Raw genomic sequence first — 18,585 nt, 5'->3', positions numbered from 1 at the left:
TCTTAAATCCTCTTTTAAGTTAAAGCGCCAGAGGAAGCAACCCAAGAAATACAAAATAGATTAGCAACAATACTATCCTAAAATAAATATTCCCAGACATTTCCTCCCTTTACTTGAAGAATTAACTTTTAGCTAAATAGAATTACAGACTCTAAAACGACTGGACCAGGCTAGATTCATTTTCTTCTTTAAAAAGTCTTTTGTTTTTGTCAACGTTGAAGACTGCAAAGAAGTACGAAGATAATGGAGCAACAGCAAGGGACTCAGGAGGAATATGACAGAACCCAATCCCTCCTGATCCTACTCAGGGGCATGCCACGATGCTTTTCAAATTACTTCAGTGTTTCCATGGGCCTGTGATCTCAACATGGCTGCTCCTTTCAATGATGCAGATGTTGACCCATCCAGGCGTTCTTATCCTGGGTGACTCTTGTTCATTTCCTCCCACCATGGAGATCAGTGAAACAGTAATGCCATCATGCAATTATGGTACTTATTTTGTTAGATCCAAAATGACTGGTAGCAGAACCTCTAATACAATTCTAAACTCGTAATGATCCTGAAGTTAACTGAAAATGAAAAAACCCAGCTGAAAAGGAAACTGGCATAATGAAATGTTCTCTACTGCTTAGGAAAAGTAGCCATTCATTCTTCAGACAGTTCAGTCCAGTAAAAGCTATACCAGCATAATTCTAGCACTAACCTTCAAGGACAATATTTAAGTTAAGCATAAATATAAAGGTTGAGTGAAACTTTTATTCATTCCTACAAGTATTATTATGTGCCTACTATGTGTAAGGTCCTGTGGTAAGATTTATGGAAATTATCATATACTGCAATATAATATGTAAATTCATAGTTCAAACAGTACAATTGTAGACTTAACATATTTATTGATGACAATTCTATTTTATTCAACATATTGAGCATGTTGTTTAACTCTGATAACCACAGCTGTGACTTAGTTAACGATCTCCATAAATCCTACTTAGAACAGATATAGGAAAAAATTATGCAAATTAATTCTTATCTGTTTTTCTGCCCAAGGCATACTTGATAACTGATAAAATATACCAAAAATGGTCTTTACTTAAGAGTTAGAAAGACATTCAATGTTTTATTCAGATAATAATCTCAAGTACAAAAAAAGAGCTATATGCTTTATTCATTAAGTTATTTTATTCCAGAAAGAAACTGCACATCAGACAGAGTTTTACAAGCTCATATTCACAAAAGGAAGTGAATATAAGAAAGTCAACAGTTATTAATATGCAAAGGTACATGATTAAAAAAGACAGTAATGGATAACAACAGATGGGATTGCCTTAGATTCATACATAAAATGTCTTCTGTTTAAAAAGAAAAAAGACATTGGTTCTTACAATAGCCCTTTTTGGATACATTTTTGGTTCCAGTGGACTAAAATTCAAACGGACCAAGCCACTTCTCAGTGGAGTAGTCTAACAACCACATTTAGCCCACAGGCTACATAAACCATGCATCTATTACACCTTGCAGCTAGAAAGGATGTCTTCAACTAATCTCTTGTAAACCCAAGCATCACCCTTAAGCCTTTGCCTTCTGATACCCACCACCTCAGGTTTGCTAAGTTGGCATACTTCGAGCTCAAACTGCATTGTCACTTTGCCAAAATCTGACTGTGTTTGACACTTCAGTGTATAGCTGTGAAAAACAAGATAAGAAAATAGTTAGTAGGGAAGCCATGAAGTCTGGATGACATATAAGACTATTCTGAGTCTTTATGAATAAGTCTAATAGATAAAACAGACAATCATTTCACATCAAGCAATGGATTGAAGTGTACAGTTTCAAGCCAACACGGTTATTATGACTCACAAAGTGTGACTGGGGCTTCTCATGGAAACTGAATGAGGATACTAGGGAAGAATAGGGATGTTTAAAAAAAAAAAAAGCTTTACTGGAATTCTGCCTTTCTCCAAATAAAACAGCTTCTTTTACACTGTACTGGGCCGGGGGGGGGGGGGGGGGATTGTTGTGTTTTTTTTTAACTAGACATTCTTCTGGTTTTACCCAAACAAATTTCAGTGGAGTGAACTTTAAATGTTATGCCACATTCACCATGGAATCAAGTGCTTGAAAAGCCTTTTTATCTTGTTGCTTTGTGAATAGCTGTTCTTCGCACATTAGATATTACTGACCTCTTCATAGAACTTTTTTTTTACTTTTCCCCACAAAAGGGTTATGTTTATCACAACACATAATGAGAATGGTCCATTTCTAAGGATCCACTTAGCTTCAGATATAAAAAAAAAAGTTCACCATCATTTGTTGGAGGATTGGTGAACTCACTTTGTGATCAGGTTAAAAAAGAATTTCAAGCAAGATTTATGGCACTACTTGACTTGGCATATATTCCTAGTGTTTACTATTACAGTGTTCATTTTAGACTAACATACCTTATTTTAAGCAACAGTTGTGTTGCAAAAGGTATATAGAATTTATGTAAACCAAATTATGTTTTACAATTTACACTAAAAGTGTGCACATTTTTATGACTCAACCTCCAAAATTCTAATTCAGTTTCTGCTAGTCCAATTTATCCCATATTCTTAGATAAAATTAACCTTCCCAGTACATGACTCTCACCACGTCACTTCATTGATCAAAGGTTTTCAACGTTTCCCTATTATCTGAGATAAAATCCAAATTTCTCAGCCCTACATAAAATACAGTTTCTACCTCCTTCTCCAGTTTCAACTCATCCTACCCCCTTTCAATAACCCTACATTTCCATCCAACTGAATAACCATCATTTCCCCCAGACCCTATACCCATGTCTCCTTTGTCAAGTATATGTGAAAAGTAAAAAAGCCCTTCAGAGGAAGGACATATGACTTCTAGGTGGAAGGATCCAGGAAAGTTCCTTAAGGAGGTAGCTTTTGAGTAGAGCCATAAACAGAGTAGTGTTTCTGTAGAGCAGGAGTGGTAGAGGTAGAGTATTTAAAATTAAAAGTAATACACAGAATAAACTATGAAAAACTGCAGGTTTTTTATAAGACAGTTTGACTTTATCACCTAATGTAACAAATTTATGTAATGTTTTATGGTTTATTAAGCAAGTATTATTATCCTCATTTTCTGGATGAAAAACCTGAGACTCAGAAAAATTAGTGACTTGCCATGATAAGCAACATAAGAAGTGTCAGGAAAAAAAAAAGTGTCAGGGCTGGGATTCAAACCCAAGTGTACAGAGTCCCTTCACACTACATCATGAGTTTGGTACTTACCCCTTCTGCACAAAGTCAACATGTTTTTTTGGAAGGACAGAAATTATTTCTGCCAAGAGTTGATCTGGATTCACTAATCTGGTAGTGGTCACATTATAGTGAGCCTAAAAGAACCAAGAGAAAGCAGAGGTCTCACTATCACCACAGCTAACCAGTAACAATTCACATCCACTCATAACTTCTGACTTAGAGAGCCAAAACTCTACTTTCAAATACTACCATAGAAATTCCAAGAAAATATGTACACAAGAATAGTTTGGTGAAATCCTAAAATGTAATTTTTAGTTTTAACATTCTCCCCTATCAAATGCATTATTTTGTTTTTATTTTTAATTAGAAACATTAACTCATAGCCAAGTTAACAAATCTAACCTTCCTTCCTTCCTTCCCACACTACAGTGGTAATTCTAACAAGTACGGAAATATAAAATAGAAAACCAAAGAAAATGGTCAGGATAATTCATAATGGTATATACCTCTTCTGGACAACTGATGGTGTCAGAGATTTCAAAAACGAGACAAAAAAATCTGTGGTGATACTAAAAGAGCTCTGCTGCATAACAGGCATTCCAGTTACGTATAATAAATCACATTTTTTCTCCACAGACTTGATCATAAATTTCAGAAGTGTTTATCTTCGTTTCTCATTGGTATTCAATGAGTGGTAGTTCCTAACTCTTTGGTTTTAAGGTTCTGTGCTCCTCACCTATTACAGTTAATAATCTAAAACTAGGACATATGAAAAGGTTCACCATGTTAAGGAATCTTTTACAAAATGAAGAATGTCTGATTTTAAATTCATATTTTTACATATAAAAATAATTGCTGATATTTACACAGTAGTTTCCAGTTTGCAAGGATATCTACATATATGACCTCTCACAACAGCTCTGAAAGGTAAGTACTACAGGTATTTTTATCTCCATTTCTTCAGGGGATGAAACAGAGGTTCTTGCTCAAACTATAGCTACCAGGTGTCAGAAGTGAGTCTCCTGGCTCCCAGCCCAGGGCTTTTCCACGGCCCACAGTTTTGTGGGGCAGTGACCTTGGAATCAGGACGCCTAAGTACTGGTTCCAGAGTGGCTATAAAAAGCTGGACTAAATAACTCAACTCTTCCTTCCAGTTTTAAAATTATTCTGATTAAAACAAGGCACTGCTACACACAATGTACTTTTTGAAATAAATAACTTCTAAAACAAATTTATGAAAGAAAATATCTTAAAATATCCACGAAAGAAAAAAAAAGGAAAAACGGGGGGCGGGGTTCAGAGTATTACCTATATTTAACATTCAAAGCTGAATCAGTGAGGTTTTTTTTTTTGTGTCACTATGATTATGGCAACAAATTTCATATACAGCCATAATGGGTACTACAGATCATCCTTGTACTGCTTTTATAACTACTTTTTGAAAGTACATAAGTATCATGAATATAAATGAAGAGAAACTGAAATCTAACAATCACAAGCAAGAAATTACACATTTCTACTTCTACTTTTGTGGTTCCTTTCAAAGAATGTTAGAACCATAAATGGCCCAAGAAGTCATCTAGTCTAACTCTCTTATTTTACAAATGAGAAAACTGGGATCCTAAGAAGAGAAGTGACTTGTCTAAGGTAACCCAGGTAATTGGTGGCAGAGACAGAACTAGAAAATGAGATCTACTGATTCCCAGGCCAGGGGTCTCTCCTATACACCAAGACAGATTAACACCATCTATAATCAAGTTACCTTAATTCCTCTTAGATAAGGCTGGAATTTAAGGAATTTCTACTTAAAAGAAAAAGGTATTTCATAGCATTGGTGAAGATAAAGAGAGGTAATAATAAGGTAAGTAATCCCTAAAGGTTTCAGTGACTAATTAATTATATGATCATGAGATTTACATACTTCAGAATAAGGGGGAGATATGAAAAGTCCTAGAGGAACCCAATTCTCCAACAAAAATTCCAAGCACTATATAGTTCTAAAAATGCACCATAGCAACAATGATAAAGAGAACCATAAGAAAACAGCAGTAAGTTCCTGTCTCCAGTCCAGAACTAAGATTGTCAGAAGCCTGTTAGCATTTGGGATAGGAGGTAGAGGACGGACCTGGGCCATATAGTCAGCAGGATGCTTGCCCTGTACTACAAAAGCAGGACACAGAGCCAGGTCCATCTGTACCGCACAGGGAGACAGGATCAGGCAGTGGGTATACACCTGGGTCTTCCAAATGGCTTCAAACCAGGTCCTGGCAGTCAACCATAAAAGAAGACAAAACCCATACAGCACTGAGGGAGCCCCAGTGCTGCAAGCAGAAGATGGGCCAGCAGGGTACCCAGCAAGCACCAGCAAAGAGCCTTGCAAGGAGCCTTGTGACCAGTACAATCCATGACATCGTTCTGGGGTCTATCAGGAGCACAACAGGAGATACAACTAATTTCAGGGAGGGGACTATGCAAGGATTAAACAGAAAAAGACCTAAGCCAAAACCCATGTTGGACCACCAGGAGATAGACCCAGAAGCCAGGGATTCCAGGAGAAGGTGGGACCTCAGCCCAGCCAAATGATCCAAAATCACAGTGGCAAGAACATCCAGACCACAGGGGGCACAATCGAGCAGGGCCCAACATCCGAGAGTGAAAGAGGGAACAGAATCTGGCCCTGGCATAATGCCTCAATCCAGAAACTAGGGCTGACAATATAATTAAACAGAAGAAAATGCTAAACATAACAAAGAAATACTGTGGGTTAACAGATGACCAAAAAGGAAACAGATTAACTCCATAACATGTAAGGAAAGAAAAGAGAGGAAGAAAAATGTAACAGAAAGAGAAGATAGGAGAAAGGAAGAGGAAGAACTTACTATTTTTGCATAATTGGGGTAAACAATAAGATGTATATGAAAGCATGGAGGAAGGGTTTAGGGAAAAGAGGATCTCATGAACTCCAATCTTATTAAAGGAACCAAAGAAGGGTTCACGTTCTTCCCCACACACAGACACACACACACACAGACACACACACACACACACACACACAGACACACACACACACACATTCTGGGTAGAAATAAATTAAAATCAACCAGCAATTAAACTCAATGTATATATATTTTTTCCTTTTTGAAAGTAAATTTACCCTTAGTCTTCTTGGTCCATCTCTAGTAGATCCTTTCTTTTTGTTTGGAGTAAGCATTGTAATCATTTTATCCAAACCCCTTTCAAGGCTTCCAAACATCTTGGTTCCTTTTCTCTTTTGAGGACTGTCTCTATGGGCTTGATTAAGATCTAATTCCACTGAACGGCATCTTTGAAAGAAAAATTTAGTCAGAAAATTAGTTATTGGCCTAACATTCAACACACTATCCTTTATATAACATGTTTATGTTAACTTTCTGCAAAATTCTCCATAACGGCAGGTCCCCTCACTTAAAACAAAGCTTCATCAAAACCTTTATGGTATGACCTTTTTAAAATTCTGTTTTTAATACTATGAAGAGAATTCCCCAAAAGCTGGTTTTTAAAACATTTACATTTTTACATTAATTTTATTCAACAACTTACTTAAAAAGAACATGATTGTACAAAACTGTTTGCACAATATTGTTTGTACAATATTAGCTGCAAAAATTCACCTTTAAGGAGCTTCCCAACAATCTCATTTTCTTTATTTACATAAATTGGCATATGCGGGAACTTTTAGTTTACTTAAAAATTGAATTTTGTTTGTTAAATTTGTTGGCAAAGTAGATAGACCACTTCACCTGGAATCAGGAAGACCTGAATTCAAAAATCCAGCCTCTGACACTTACTTGCTATTTGACCCTGGGCAATTCACTTAACCTCTGTGTCAGTTTCTTACTATGGGGTAACAGCATCTATCTCCCAGGATTGTTGTGAAGATCAAATGAGATAATAATTATAAAGCATTGAGCACAGTGCTTGGCACATAGTAAGTGTTATATAAATGTTAGCTATAGTTATTATTACTAAATCTTTGTAATCTTGAGAGAATCAATGAAACTATCTGTAAACAAATATGATGAACAGTAAATTGGGTCCAAATTGGTGAAAGTTATTTTTGTCTCTTCAGTATCCTGATAAGGTCTTCAAACTAGGGTGGTGGACCATAGAATCTAGAGCTGAAAGGAACCCCAAGGTTTCAAACTCAAACCTATTATATTGTAGATAAGGAAACAGAGGCCCGGGGAGGTTTGTGCTCACAGGGATCTAGAACTAGAGCTGGAAGGAACCTCTACAGATTATCTAGTCTTCATTTTACAGGAAGAAGAAACAGAGACTCAGAGAGGTCACATCTAAACAGAGGTGTTAATATCTGATAACATATCACTGAGTATAGGGACTGAGAAAATCTGGTCACATATTCGGTGAATTCAGCATTTAAGTAGCTATACACTTACCGTCTCTCAGGACTAATAATGGCTGTTGGTAATTCCTTTGTTCTCTCTGGGTTTTTATTTCTAATTAGTATTTCTCCCTTGCACTGATTTCTCTCTGATGAAAAAAAAAAAAAAAATACTACATAAAATTTAAGTTGTAGGTATACTTTGAAAATGAAAAATTTTATCAATACCTAAAAGTTTTTTCCTTAGAAATTTCATATATTATTTCTCCAAATATAGTTCTCTTCCACTATAGTTACTCGACAGAGTTGGTCAAAATTTAATAATTAATACATTGTCATTGTTTTCCTTTCATGTTGATGGCAGAGGTGGAAATCAGAAAATATGTAAAACTAGAGGGAATCAGGAAATAGAATGATTGCTTTTAAGTGATGCGAACAGTGGGGAGAAGTAGTTAGAATCTGCTCAAGCATCTCATTCTTCCTGCCTCATGCTGCCATCAAAGCAAGGTGGGAAGTTGAAGAAGACATCTCTTATATACTTATAGAAGTCATAGGGAAAGTAGGACCAGCTTTATAAACAACTTTAGAAAGGTTCTACAAAGCAAAGCACATTTAAGCTTCAACCACTCTTAGAGTATTTCATAGTAATGGTAAAGTGGGGTTTGGAAAAAAAACACAGGAAAGATCTACGATTTCATTAGCATAAACTCCCAGTGTGAGAATTCCCTCCACCAACACTAATTATAACTCATACATGAATTGATAAACAAGTCCTAGAGAACTGCGTAAAGTTAAAGAACTTGCCATGGTCATACTGCCAAGGACCCTATGCCAAACTGAGTCAATGCTTTATCATGCTGAGTATCCTTTCCAAGATATACTAAGTAAAATTTCTTTTGTTAGCTGTTGGTTAGTCTACAAGTGTCTCATTTCACTCCAATTCTGGACCTGGACCAAGAGACTGGACTGAGCCAGGCCAGGCCTACAACTGAGGTGAGAAGGAAGGAGGTGTATGCTAGTAACCAAGTGGAACCATCAGCAAGCTGGGCTGGAACAGCCACAGATGGAGAGGGGAAGAAAGCAGTGTGCACTCATCAATTCTTAATAACTAATAAGGTCAACCATAACAAGAGAATGGATAAAAGAAAAAAATATAACTATGTTTATATAATCTTTAAGAACATTTATTCATAACTTGAGTGAGATAGGAGAAATTATATTACTTAATACACTTTTCTAAGTTAGACCATATGGCTCTCTTTTATATTGCAACGTTTCAAAGACCATGTCAGTCTTTTTCCTGCTTTCAATTTTCAAATATCTACCTAGAAGCAAAGTGAAAAAAACCTACATTTGCAACCAGAGAACTTGGGTTAAGATCCCAGCTCTGATACCTCCTGAGTGATCTTAAGCCAACCCCTCAGCTTCCTTGTGTATAAAACGGGAGGCGGTAGTGAGGGGGGAGAGAGTGTTATACTCAATGGTCATAAAGTTCCTTTCTAACTCAATCTATAAGCTTATGATGCTAAACTATTCTTTACAGAAGATCACAGCTAGAAGGGGCCTCAACTTGTACTAAGAAGTTCCTTTGCAACATTCTTAACAAGTAGTTGAAGATGCTTGAAGCCTCTGAATAAAGGGGAAGCCACCACCTGTTAAGGCAGGTAATTTGACTCCTGGATAGCAGTAATGGTCAAAAACATTTCCTTACATTGATTCTAAGCCTACCTCTCTGAAATTTCCACTTAATGCTTCTAGATCTGTTCTCTGGGGCAAATAGGATAAGTCTAACCCTCCTCCACATTATAGACTTAGATTCTTGAAGAAAGTTATCATGCATGCACACATGCATGCACACACACACACACACAGAATCTTTATATTGAGAATATCAGTATGGATATAGTTAAGGTCCCTCTATCAACTCAATGGTTGAATAAGAATCTCATATTTAGAGCCTAACAATCTCACATTTAGAATCTAAAGTCTGTAAATTATCCAACTGGAGGAAAGTAACTAATCCATATTAATATTATCAATGTAATGGCTAATATGGAAATGTGTTTTGCATGACTTTACATGTATAATTGATATATTGCTTGCCTTCTCAATGAGTAAAGGAGGGGCTGGAAGGAGGAAGAAAATCTGGAATTCAAAATTAAAAAAAAAAAACCAAATATATACTAAATAAATAAACCAAATATATACTAAATAAATAAATTTAAGTTATGGAATAAATGTTTTAAAAATTCTTAATGTAAGTAGGGAGAAGGGGATGGCAGGAAGACAAAAAACTTAAGAACTGTCTCTAGTTTCTCCCCTGCTTTGAAAGTAAACTCTGCCCCCTAACAGGCTGAATGTAATTACATGGAGCCTATGATGGAGAGAATTTGCTGAAGGGTGGAAGCTCCCCTGCTTTGAAGATAAACTCTGCCTGCTAATAGGCTAAATATAATCACATGGTACCTGTGGTGGAAGGAGTTTACTGAAGGGAAGCAGAGTCCACAGGAAGCTAGAAGTTAGAGCCAGAGATACGGTGGGAGAGAGAGGATATTCAGGCAAGGAGTCAGGCTCATGAGTAGATATTGATCTAATATTGGTTTGTGGGAAGACTAAAGGATGCTATGGCTCTAAGTGTTATTATGGCTTCTTAATATCTTTGATACTATTATGGAATCAGCTTACTGATTTTGGAATTCAGTTTTCTGGTGTCTAAATAAATGCTTCAGTTCTGTCCTCTACCCAGAGAATCTGTTATGTTTTGAGATCGAAAGTCATGCGATATTTATAGTCACAGTCTTTATCATGATTGTGGGTGTTGTAAGTATTGCATTAGCACTACAGAAGGTTATGATGACAGAGGCAGGGCAGGGAGGAAACTTTCCACCTCTGTTTTATATGATCCTATAAATGGCTGGCCATCAGAGTGTGAGTGATAAATAGCAGAGCTGGCATTCAAACCCAGGTCCTCAGACTCCAAATCCTGAGTGCTTTGCCCAGTCCTAACTATGCAGCTACCTTTCATCAGCAAGTGAGAAGTAACATAAAAGGAGCATAAATAGATCGAGTCACTCATTTCAGCCCTGAGCCACAGAGAATTGTTTTAACTCTGAGATTTTTTGAAAGTGTTAAGAATCTATCAACAGACATCTGTTATTTGTATTTAAAGGAGGCACTGATCTCTCCAAAAGAGACAATCCCACCTTCCAATGACGTCAGCAATGCTTTTCTGTTCCCACCAATAAGTTTACCTGTGGCAGGTAAAGGCCTAATACTGAAATAGCTGCAATTCTCCAGCAGCAGTATTTTACAGAAAACAGAAAATACACAGATGTCTGTCTCAATGGCCCCAAATATTAGTAGTGAATAATTGGGATTTGATTATATTTATATTCTAAGTAACAGAAACCATAGAAGATTAAAAGAAGTTTAGATTCTTCTAGATGATCTTTTTGGTCATCCATCTCTTAACTACTATACAGGCATTTGACTTACTTGATGTAAGGCTAGTATTCAAAGAAAAGTCTATTTTTTCACTACTACTTAATCCAAACTTCCAATATGCATACAATCTATACCTTTGCAAGGGGGAGGAGGATTTGGTACAGTTAATATTCCTCTTTCATGCATGCTCTTGCTAACAGGAGTCTTTGGAACAGGCAGTACAAAGTGTTCTTCATCCTTCATAGCAGACTTAGCAGACTTCGGCGTGCACACATTTTCTTTGTTCTCCAATTTCTTTGTGGCTGCTCTGCACAATATTGGAGTTAATGGCTTAGATTCCACATCATTTGATTCTGTCCAATGCTTTGCAAGCTACAAAAAAGTTACTGGATGAAGTTCATTGTAGTAGAGAAAAAGTTAATGTCTTTTATCACACTCTAATCATTAAAAAAATTACCATACAACACATTTTTAAAAATTCAACAGAACCAAAAGAAATTAACAATATCTATGTATTAAAAGATATGTAGATTCAGCTGACATTAGTAAATGACAATCACCTTAAGTTAAGGTCCAAAGTCTTTTCTGTTATGTTTGTCCCCACATCAACAGACTTGTTGATTAATCGATCAATAAATAAACATTTATTAAGCATGTGCTGATGGGCTTATGGGACCTGGACCCCAAAAGGAAAAGACCCCATCACCTACTATGTGCCAAGTACTGTGCTAAGCACTGGAGATACAAAAAGAGGCATAAGACAATCCCTTTCCTAAAGGAGCTTACAATCCGAAGGGAATACGACATGTAAACAAATAAATAAAAAGCAAGCTATATACAGGATAAATAGGAAATAATTAAAAGAGGGAAAGCACAGGAATTAAGAGGGACTAGGGAAGATGACAAATAGAAAAGAGAGCACAGATATTTTGTTTTTTGAAAATTAAGAAAAACTAATCTTCAATTCAAAAGAAATTCCCTGAGGGAAGAAAGAACCTATGGCAAAAAGGTATACGGTACCTAAAATTAAAGCTTATGTTTATGGAACCAGGGAATTGCTAGATTTTCCTTCATGCGTGATCTCTTGGCTTGAAATGCATATACTTTCTTTTATTCTTTTCTTGTTCTGCACTTGGTAAACACCAATCAAAATGAGTATTTCCATATACATTGTAAAAAGAGGAATGGACTGTATATGAAACTGCAAACCTCTACACAATATATTTTCAATATTAGCTTCCTACTTCATTTGTGTGTTAACGTTGAACGGTTTACATATAATTTTAAATTAATTTGTATTTAAGAAAAATACCCTGTATGATTTTAGGAGTCTTTAAAGCCATCTCTACAAATGAAATATCCTCATATGGTTCATAAATAAAGGGGGAATTTTAAGGTTTCAAATACATAATTATCATTATTGTGAGTCATATTTTCAAACTCAGATTCTTCCAACTATTCAGTGGCTGGGGCAGGGGAGGTGAGGAATGGTTAAATGGATTATGTAGAAAAACTGTCGTTTGAAAATTATTAAATTAGATGGACTCCCGGGGAGAGGAAAGGGGGTAGCCCTTTGTGAACCAACCACCTTTTCAAACTGTAAGACCTATTTCCACATTTAAGGTTATTCCATCAGATCATGCAGCTGGGGAGGATCTCAAAAGTTACCTAACCCAATTCATATCTGAAAAGAAACCTCTTCTGCAGCATCCCTGACAAGCAGTCACCTAGCTTCTGCTTGAAAGTTTCTCATGACAGAGAAATCTCTACCTTATGAGGAAGCCCATTCTATTTCTGATGAACTTTATGGGAAGTCTTTCGGTGAATCAAGCCTAAATCTGCCTCCGCACAAATCGCAACCCCTGTTTCTAGCTACACCCTCTAGAACCAAGGCAGTACAAGTCTAACCAATCTTCCACATGATAGGCCTTCAAATACTTAAGTGCAGCAATCAAGTCTCTCCCAAATCTTCTCTTTTCCAAGCTAAACCTTCCTAGTTCTTTCATCCAATCCTGATGACAGAGCATCTATTCTCACCATCCTGGGTTTTCTAATGAATGAACTGAGCTCCAGAATATCAATGTCCTTCCCAAAATACAGTTAAAAGAACTGAACACAACATTCCAGACACAGTTTGATGAGGACACAGTACAATGAAACACTTATCACCAACCTTGTTCTGAACGTCACACCTCTATGATACACCACCATGGTACAGTGGAGAGAATGCAGGGCCTGGAGGCAGGAAGACCTAAGTTCAGATGCACCCTCAGACAATTAACTAGCTGGATGACCTTCGGCAAGTCATTTAAACCTTTTTTGCCAAAGTTTCCTCATCTGTAAAATGGGGATAATAATAGTACCTAATTCAAAGGGCCATTGTGAATGCGATAAAATTTGTAAACTGCTTGTCACAATGCCTGGCACATACTATATATAAATGAGTATTTCCTTCCCTTTTCCCTATTAATACACTTCATTTTATTAGTTTTTTGGTTGTCATTATCACTCTATGGTCTCATATTATTGAGTTTCAGAGTTCACTAACATCACCAAATCTCTTTCACACAAACTATCATCTAGACCAGGACTGCAAAACTTGTGGCCTGCAAGCTGTTCACAACCCTCTGGTCCTCTACGGCATACCAAAGGACTTCCCGAAAAATGTAGAGGAAAACATCCTTTGTGTGTACAGGAAATCTTTTAGCTTGCTGCAAGCAACACAGGAGCAGGCACAGAACTGTAAGTTGTGCAGGCCAGATCTAGACACACTTTCGACATCCTATAGTTCTGTAGGGCATTTTTGGAAACTAATTGTGAGAGCAACAATCAGATTGATTACCATGACAAAAAAAAAGACAAAAGCGATAGAGGATGTAGAAAAACAGGGACACTGTTGGTGGAGTTCTGAACTAGTCCAACCATTCTGAAGAACAATTTGAAACTATGCCCAAAGGGCTATAAAACTGTGTATTCCCTTTGACACAGCAATTCCAGTACCAGGTCTATACCCCAAGGAGATCAAAGAAAAAGGAAAATATTTTTGTACAAAAATATTTATAGCAGCTCTTTTCATGGTGACAAAGAATTGGAAATTGAGGGGATACTCTTGAATTGACAAATGGCTGAAACAGGTTGTGGTATGTGATGACAGAATACTCTTGTGCTATAAGAAATGACAAGGAAGATGGGAACCTGTGAAGGTTTAGATGAACTCATGCAAAGTGAAGTGAGCAGAACCAGGAGAACACTGTACACAGTAACAGCAATATTGTAATGATGACCAACTGCACAAGACTTAACAACTTTGATCAATACAATGATCTAAAACAATTCCAAAGGATCCATGATGAAAAATGTCATCTACAGAGAGAACTGGACTTTGAGTTCAGATTGAAGCATATTTTTCATTTTCTTTATTTTTCTTGCTTGTTTTTGTTTTTTACAACATGGCTAATATGAAATGTTTCATGTGACCTCACATGTATAATCAATATCATATTGCTTGCCTTCTCAATGGGTGGGGGAAGGGGCTGGAAGGAAGAAGAAAATTTAGAATCCAAAACAATTTTCTAATGAATGTTAAAAATAAATTAAAAAAAAAAAAGAAAGAAATATATCCACTATGGAAATGTTTTGCATACATGTACAACCTATACTGAATTGCTTATCTTCCCAGTAAGGGTAAGTGACCAGGGAGGAAGGGAAAGAATCTGGAATTCAAAGTTTTAAAATCAAATGCTTAAAAAAAAAAAAAAAAAATATATATATATATATATATATATATATATTAGTAGTAGTATAGTATTTTACATGTAACTGGGAAATAAGATATAAAGGCAGGGGGGCATAGAGATCCACTGTGCCCTACTGGAAAATCAGAGGGAGTATGGGGGAAGATACGGGAGAGAGCAGATTGGGGGAGGGGATATTCAGTGGGATTGCTGTTTTGCGGTGGGAGGTAGGGGGAAAATGGAGAGAAAATTTGTAACTCAAAATCTTGTGGAAATGAATGATGTAAACAAAAAAAAAATAAAAAGAGAGAAAAAATAAAAATAAGAAAGAAACTAGCATAGTATAGTGGACAAAATATGGATGTGTTAGTCAGGAGGACCTGGGTTCCAATCTTGCCCTTTACTCCTACTATGTAACCATGATCACTTAACATCTATGAACCTCAATTTCCTCATCTATAAATTGAGTGTAACAATGTCTGTAGTATCTCCCTCCTAGGGTGTTGGGGGCTCAAATGTGGCAATGTACAGAATGCCCTTTGCAAACTGCCAAGGGATATAAAAAGTCAGTTATCACAATGATTGTTCTATGCCTCTGTTAAATTTCATCTTATTAGATTCACATCCTTTTGTATACTATTTCTGTCACCTAATATCTTTAAATCTCTCCCAACTTTGACTTATCTAAAACTCTAATAAACACGGCATCGATGTTTTCATATAAGTCAATAATTAGAGAGACAGAACTTTGATTGTTTACTATGTGCTGACCACTGTGCTGTGCACAAGGAATCAGGACAGTGTCTGTCCATGAGGACTGAATGCTCTATAAGGGAGGGGCTGAGGAGGGCAAGGCAGAGAGACTGCAGGGAGCTTGCATGGAGGCCCACTGCAAAATCATTAAAAGACTCAACTACAAAAGTCAGGGGCACTCAAGGATGGAGTCCAAGTTACTGATGAGGTGGGGAGAATGACTGGAGAGCAGGGCCACAACAGGAAAAGCAAAGGAAATATAGAGCATCCTCCCCTCTTGCTCAGATAGCTGCCATAGCCTTCTAACAAGCCTCTCTGCCTCCAATCTCACCCCCCACTCCAATTCAAAGCTCATTCTTGCTATCAGGATCACATACAAAAATCTTCTGGCATTTAGACCTCTTCACAAGCTAGGCCCTTCCTACTCCTCTTCCAGTCTCTTTACACTTTATTCGACATACTCTACAATCCAAAGCCACTGGCCTTGTTAGCCCTTGCATGCCACACTCCACATTCTGACCTCACACCCTTTCATGAGCTATCTCCGGTGTCTAGTGCGCTCTCCCTTTTCATTTCTGCCTCCCCAGATCAAATCCCACCTCCTATAGGTCATTCCGGATTGTTGTGCCACCCTCCAACCCAAACCAATCACCAGTTCTTCTGCCTTCCATTTGCCCTGTACATATCTTGCAAGTACAGTTTTTTGCATGTTGTTTCCCCCATTATGAGTGTAAGCTCCCTAAGGGAAGGACCTGGTTTTCTGCCTTTCTTTGTCTTCACAGTTGTTTAGCACTGCCTCTGGCACATAGTTAACATTTAATGACTGCTTCTTGACTGACTGCTTGGCCCCCAAGGGAGACCTCAGACTAAAGGGTGAAAGTCACAGGGATTTCAGGTCAATTCAAAAAATTTCCTAACAAGTGAACTTATTTCAAAATGAAATAGATAGATAGTGTTTCAATAGATCGTGAGATCCAACTACTGGCTGTATTCAACTAGTGACTTGTGATTGCTTGCTATGCATACAATAGAAGAGAGTTCAATCATCAGGGTGGGTATTGAATTAGATGACTTCTAACATTTCTTCCAATTCTATCATTCTGTCATCTTAATGTCTGATCAACCCTTTCTTTGTAATACCATTCATGTCTAACCCTCTATTCTTCCCAGTTACCACCCAGGCCAGGCTCAGCATCATCTCATACTAGACTAATCTCCCGCTCTAACTTCAAAATTGTTCATTTTCTACCCAAAGCTCCCCTTGTTAAGAATTTTTAGTAATGTGTTCTGAAATAGTTCTATTCTGAAAATGTTTTGAAATAGTTCTATTCTAGTTTCTTCTCACTGGCAAAATTATCTTTTTAAACAGTACAACTGCCTCATAACAATGAGAATTAAGAATCAACCACATTATGAATGAATTAAGAACCAACCACATCATAAAAAAACAAAAAGACCTAAAACTTTACCTGTAGTTCTTTGAATGCAGCAGCAGCACTTGTTTGTTCTCCACTGCCAGATGGAAGCCTTAATCGAACTGGTTTTCCATGAGATTTTTTAGCAAGGAGTAGGTGATAGGTAGCTGTAAGTTGATCATATTGCCACTAGGGGAAAAAACAAAACACACAACTGTTTAGAAATCTAGTAGACTGGTTTCTGAAAACACGTTAATACCAGAACTGTGTAACTCTTGACCCTATCATAAGATATGCACTTTATATGAAGGGTCAGCAAATATCAGCCCACTTTAAAAATGGAAAAACCATCCTTAGCTCAACAGGTGTACAAAATCAGGTGGCCAGGGGAAATTTGGCCTGCAGGCTGTGGTTTGCCAACCCCTGCTTCATATCATTATAGTTTTTGGTCATAACCTGTGATTTGATCTGTGTAGGAAATGGACCTAAGAGTAAACTCCCCCTTATTAAAGCAATTTATCATCTTAGAGAATTGTCTGGAAGAGATGAGAAATAAAGACAGTAAATAAACATTTATAAAGTACTTACTATGTGCCAGACACTGTGCTATGAGCTGGGGATAGAAAGGCAAGACAGTCCCTGCAGTGGAGGAACTCATAATCTAACGGGGAAGCCAACATGCAAGGAAGCATGTACCAACAAGCTGTATATAGGATAAATAGGAAGTAGTCAACAGAAGGAAGGGTCTAGAAGGATTGGGAAAGTATTCCTGTGGAAGGGGAGATTTTAGTTGGGACTTGAAGGAAGCTAGAGAAGTCAGTAGGAGAGATGAGAAGAGAGAACATCCTAAGCATGGAAGACAGAAAAAATGTCTGGAACTGAGAGATTTGAGTGTCTTATCCAAGAAACAGCAAGGTGACTAGTGTTACTGGATTGAAGAGTAGATGTGAGGGAGTAAGGTATAAGAAGACTCGAAAGGTAGGGAGCAGTAGGTTATGAAGGACTTTCTAGATGACCCTCTAAATGATGGTGGCCCACTCGAGTAGGAGGGTGATATGGTCAGATTTACACTTTGGGAAAGTCACTTTAGTGTCTGAATAGATGATGGACTGGAATGGGGAGAGACTTGAGACAGGCAGGTACTCCAGCTGGCTGTTCAAATAGTCTAGATGTGAGAAGATGCAGGAGAGTGTTGGAAGTATCAGAGACAATGCTGTTAAATCTATTTACCTCTAATCTTAAACCTGTCACTGTTTGCCTTCTATACTACATAATATATTTATTCTACCTCTTAGAATGTTGATATGTGATGGATACATAAAGTTGGTCCAATACAATGGTTAAACAAGAAATGATTACTTTCTTATTTGCTAGAGCTGCAAACTCTCCTTTTTCCTAGACAAAACATACCTAAAACTCTTTTATAAGTTAGACAACAAATTAAATTTCCTACTCTTTCCTAGCTATTCTGACAGCTCTCAATTGTATAGTTAAGGTTATTTCAGTTCATAAAGCCTAATTTGGCAGATGGTCTTCTTTCCTTATCTCATTATGTCACACAAATATGGTATAAATTATGGATTGAAGAAAGAAGGGAGCATAGAGAAGTTAAAGTTGAA

At 37.1% G+C, this 18,585-nt stretch overlaps 1 protein-coding gene across 6 annotated transcripts in view; it reads right to left on the bottom strand.

Annotated features, from left to right (window-relative positions):
* Positions 1 to 1,097: 1,097 nt before the first annotated feature.
* The window catches only part of MELK (maternal embryonic leucine zipper kinase), a 94,144-nt gene continuing 76,656 nt past the window's right edge, over positions 1,098 to 18,585 (bottom strand). For all 6 annotated transcript variants that reach the window (XM_069085249.1, XM_069085253.1, XM_069085251.1 and 3 more), the window contains 6 exons: positions 17,021 to 17,155; positions 11,199 to 11,436; positions 7,676 to 7,769; positions 6,394 to 6,562; positions 3,270 to 3,373; positions 1,098 to 1,683 (listed from right to left, as the gene is read on the bottom strand). In XM_069085249.1, coding sequence (XP_068941350.1) covers positions 1,506 to 1,683; positions 3,270 to 3,373; positions 6,394 to 6,562; positions 7,676 to 7,769; positions 11,199 to 11,436; positions 17,021 to 17,155 — 918 coding nt within the window. In that variant the 3' untranslated portion in view covers positions 1,098 to 1,505. The remainder of the gene's footprint in view (positions 1,684 to 3,269; positions 3,374 to 6,393; positions 6,563 to 7,675; positions 7,770 to 11,198; positions 11,437 to 17,020; positions 17,156 to 18,585) is intronic.

The sequence above is a fragment of the Petaurus breviceps genome, unplaced genomic scaffold, assembly GCF_028583685.1.
Source record: "Petaurus breviceps papuanus isolate PSGF00001 unplaced genomic scaffold, PetGlider_PUasm1.0 175, whole genome shotgun sequence".
NCBI lineage: Eukaryota > Metazoa > Chordata > Mammalia > Diprotodontia > Petauridae > Petaurus > Petaurus breviceps.
The sequence above is the reverse complement of the archived record's forward strand: the minus strand, read 5'-3'. Positions and strand labels throughout refer to the sequence as shown.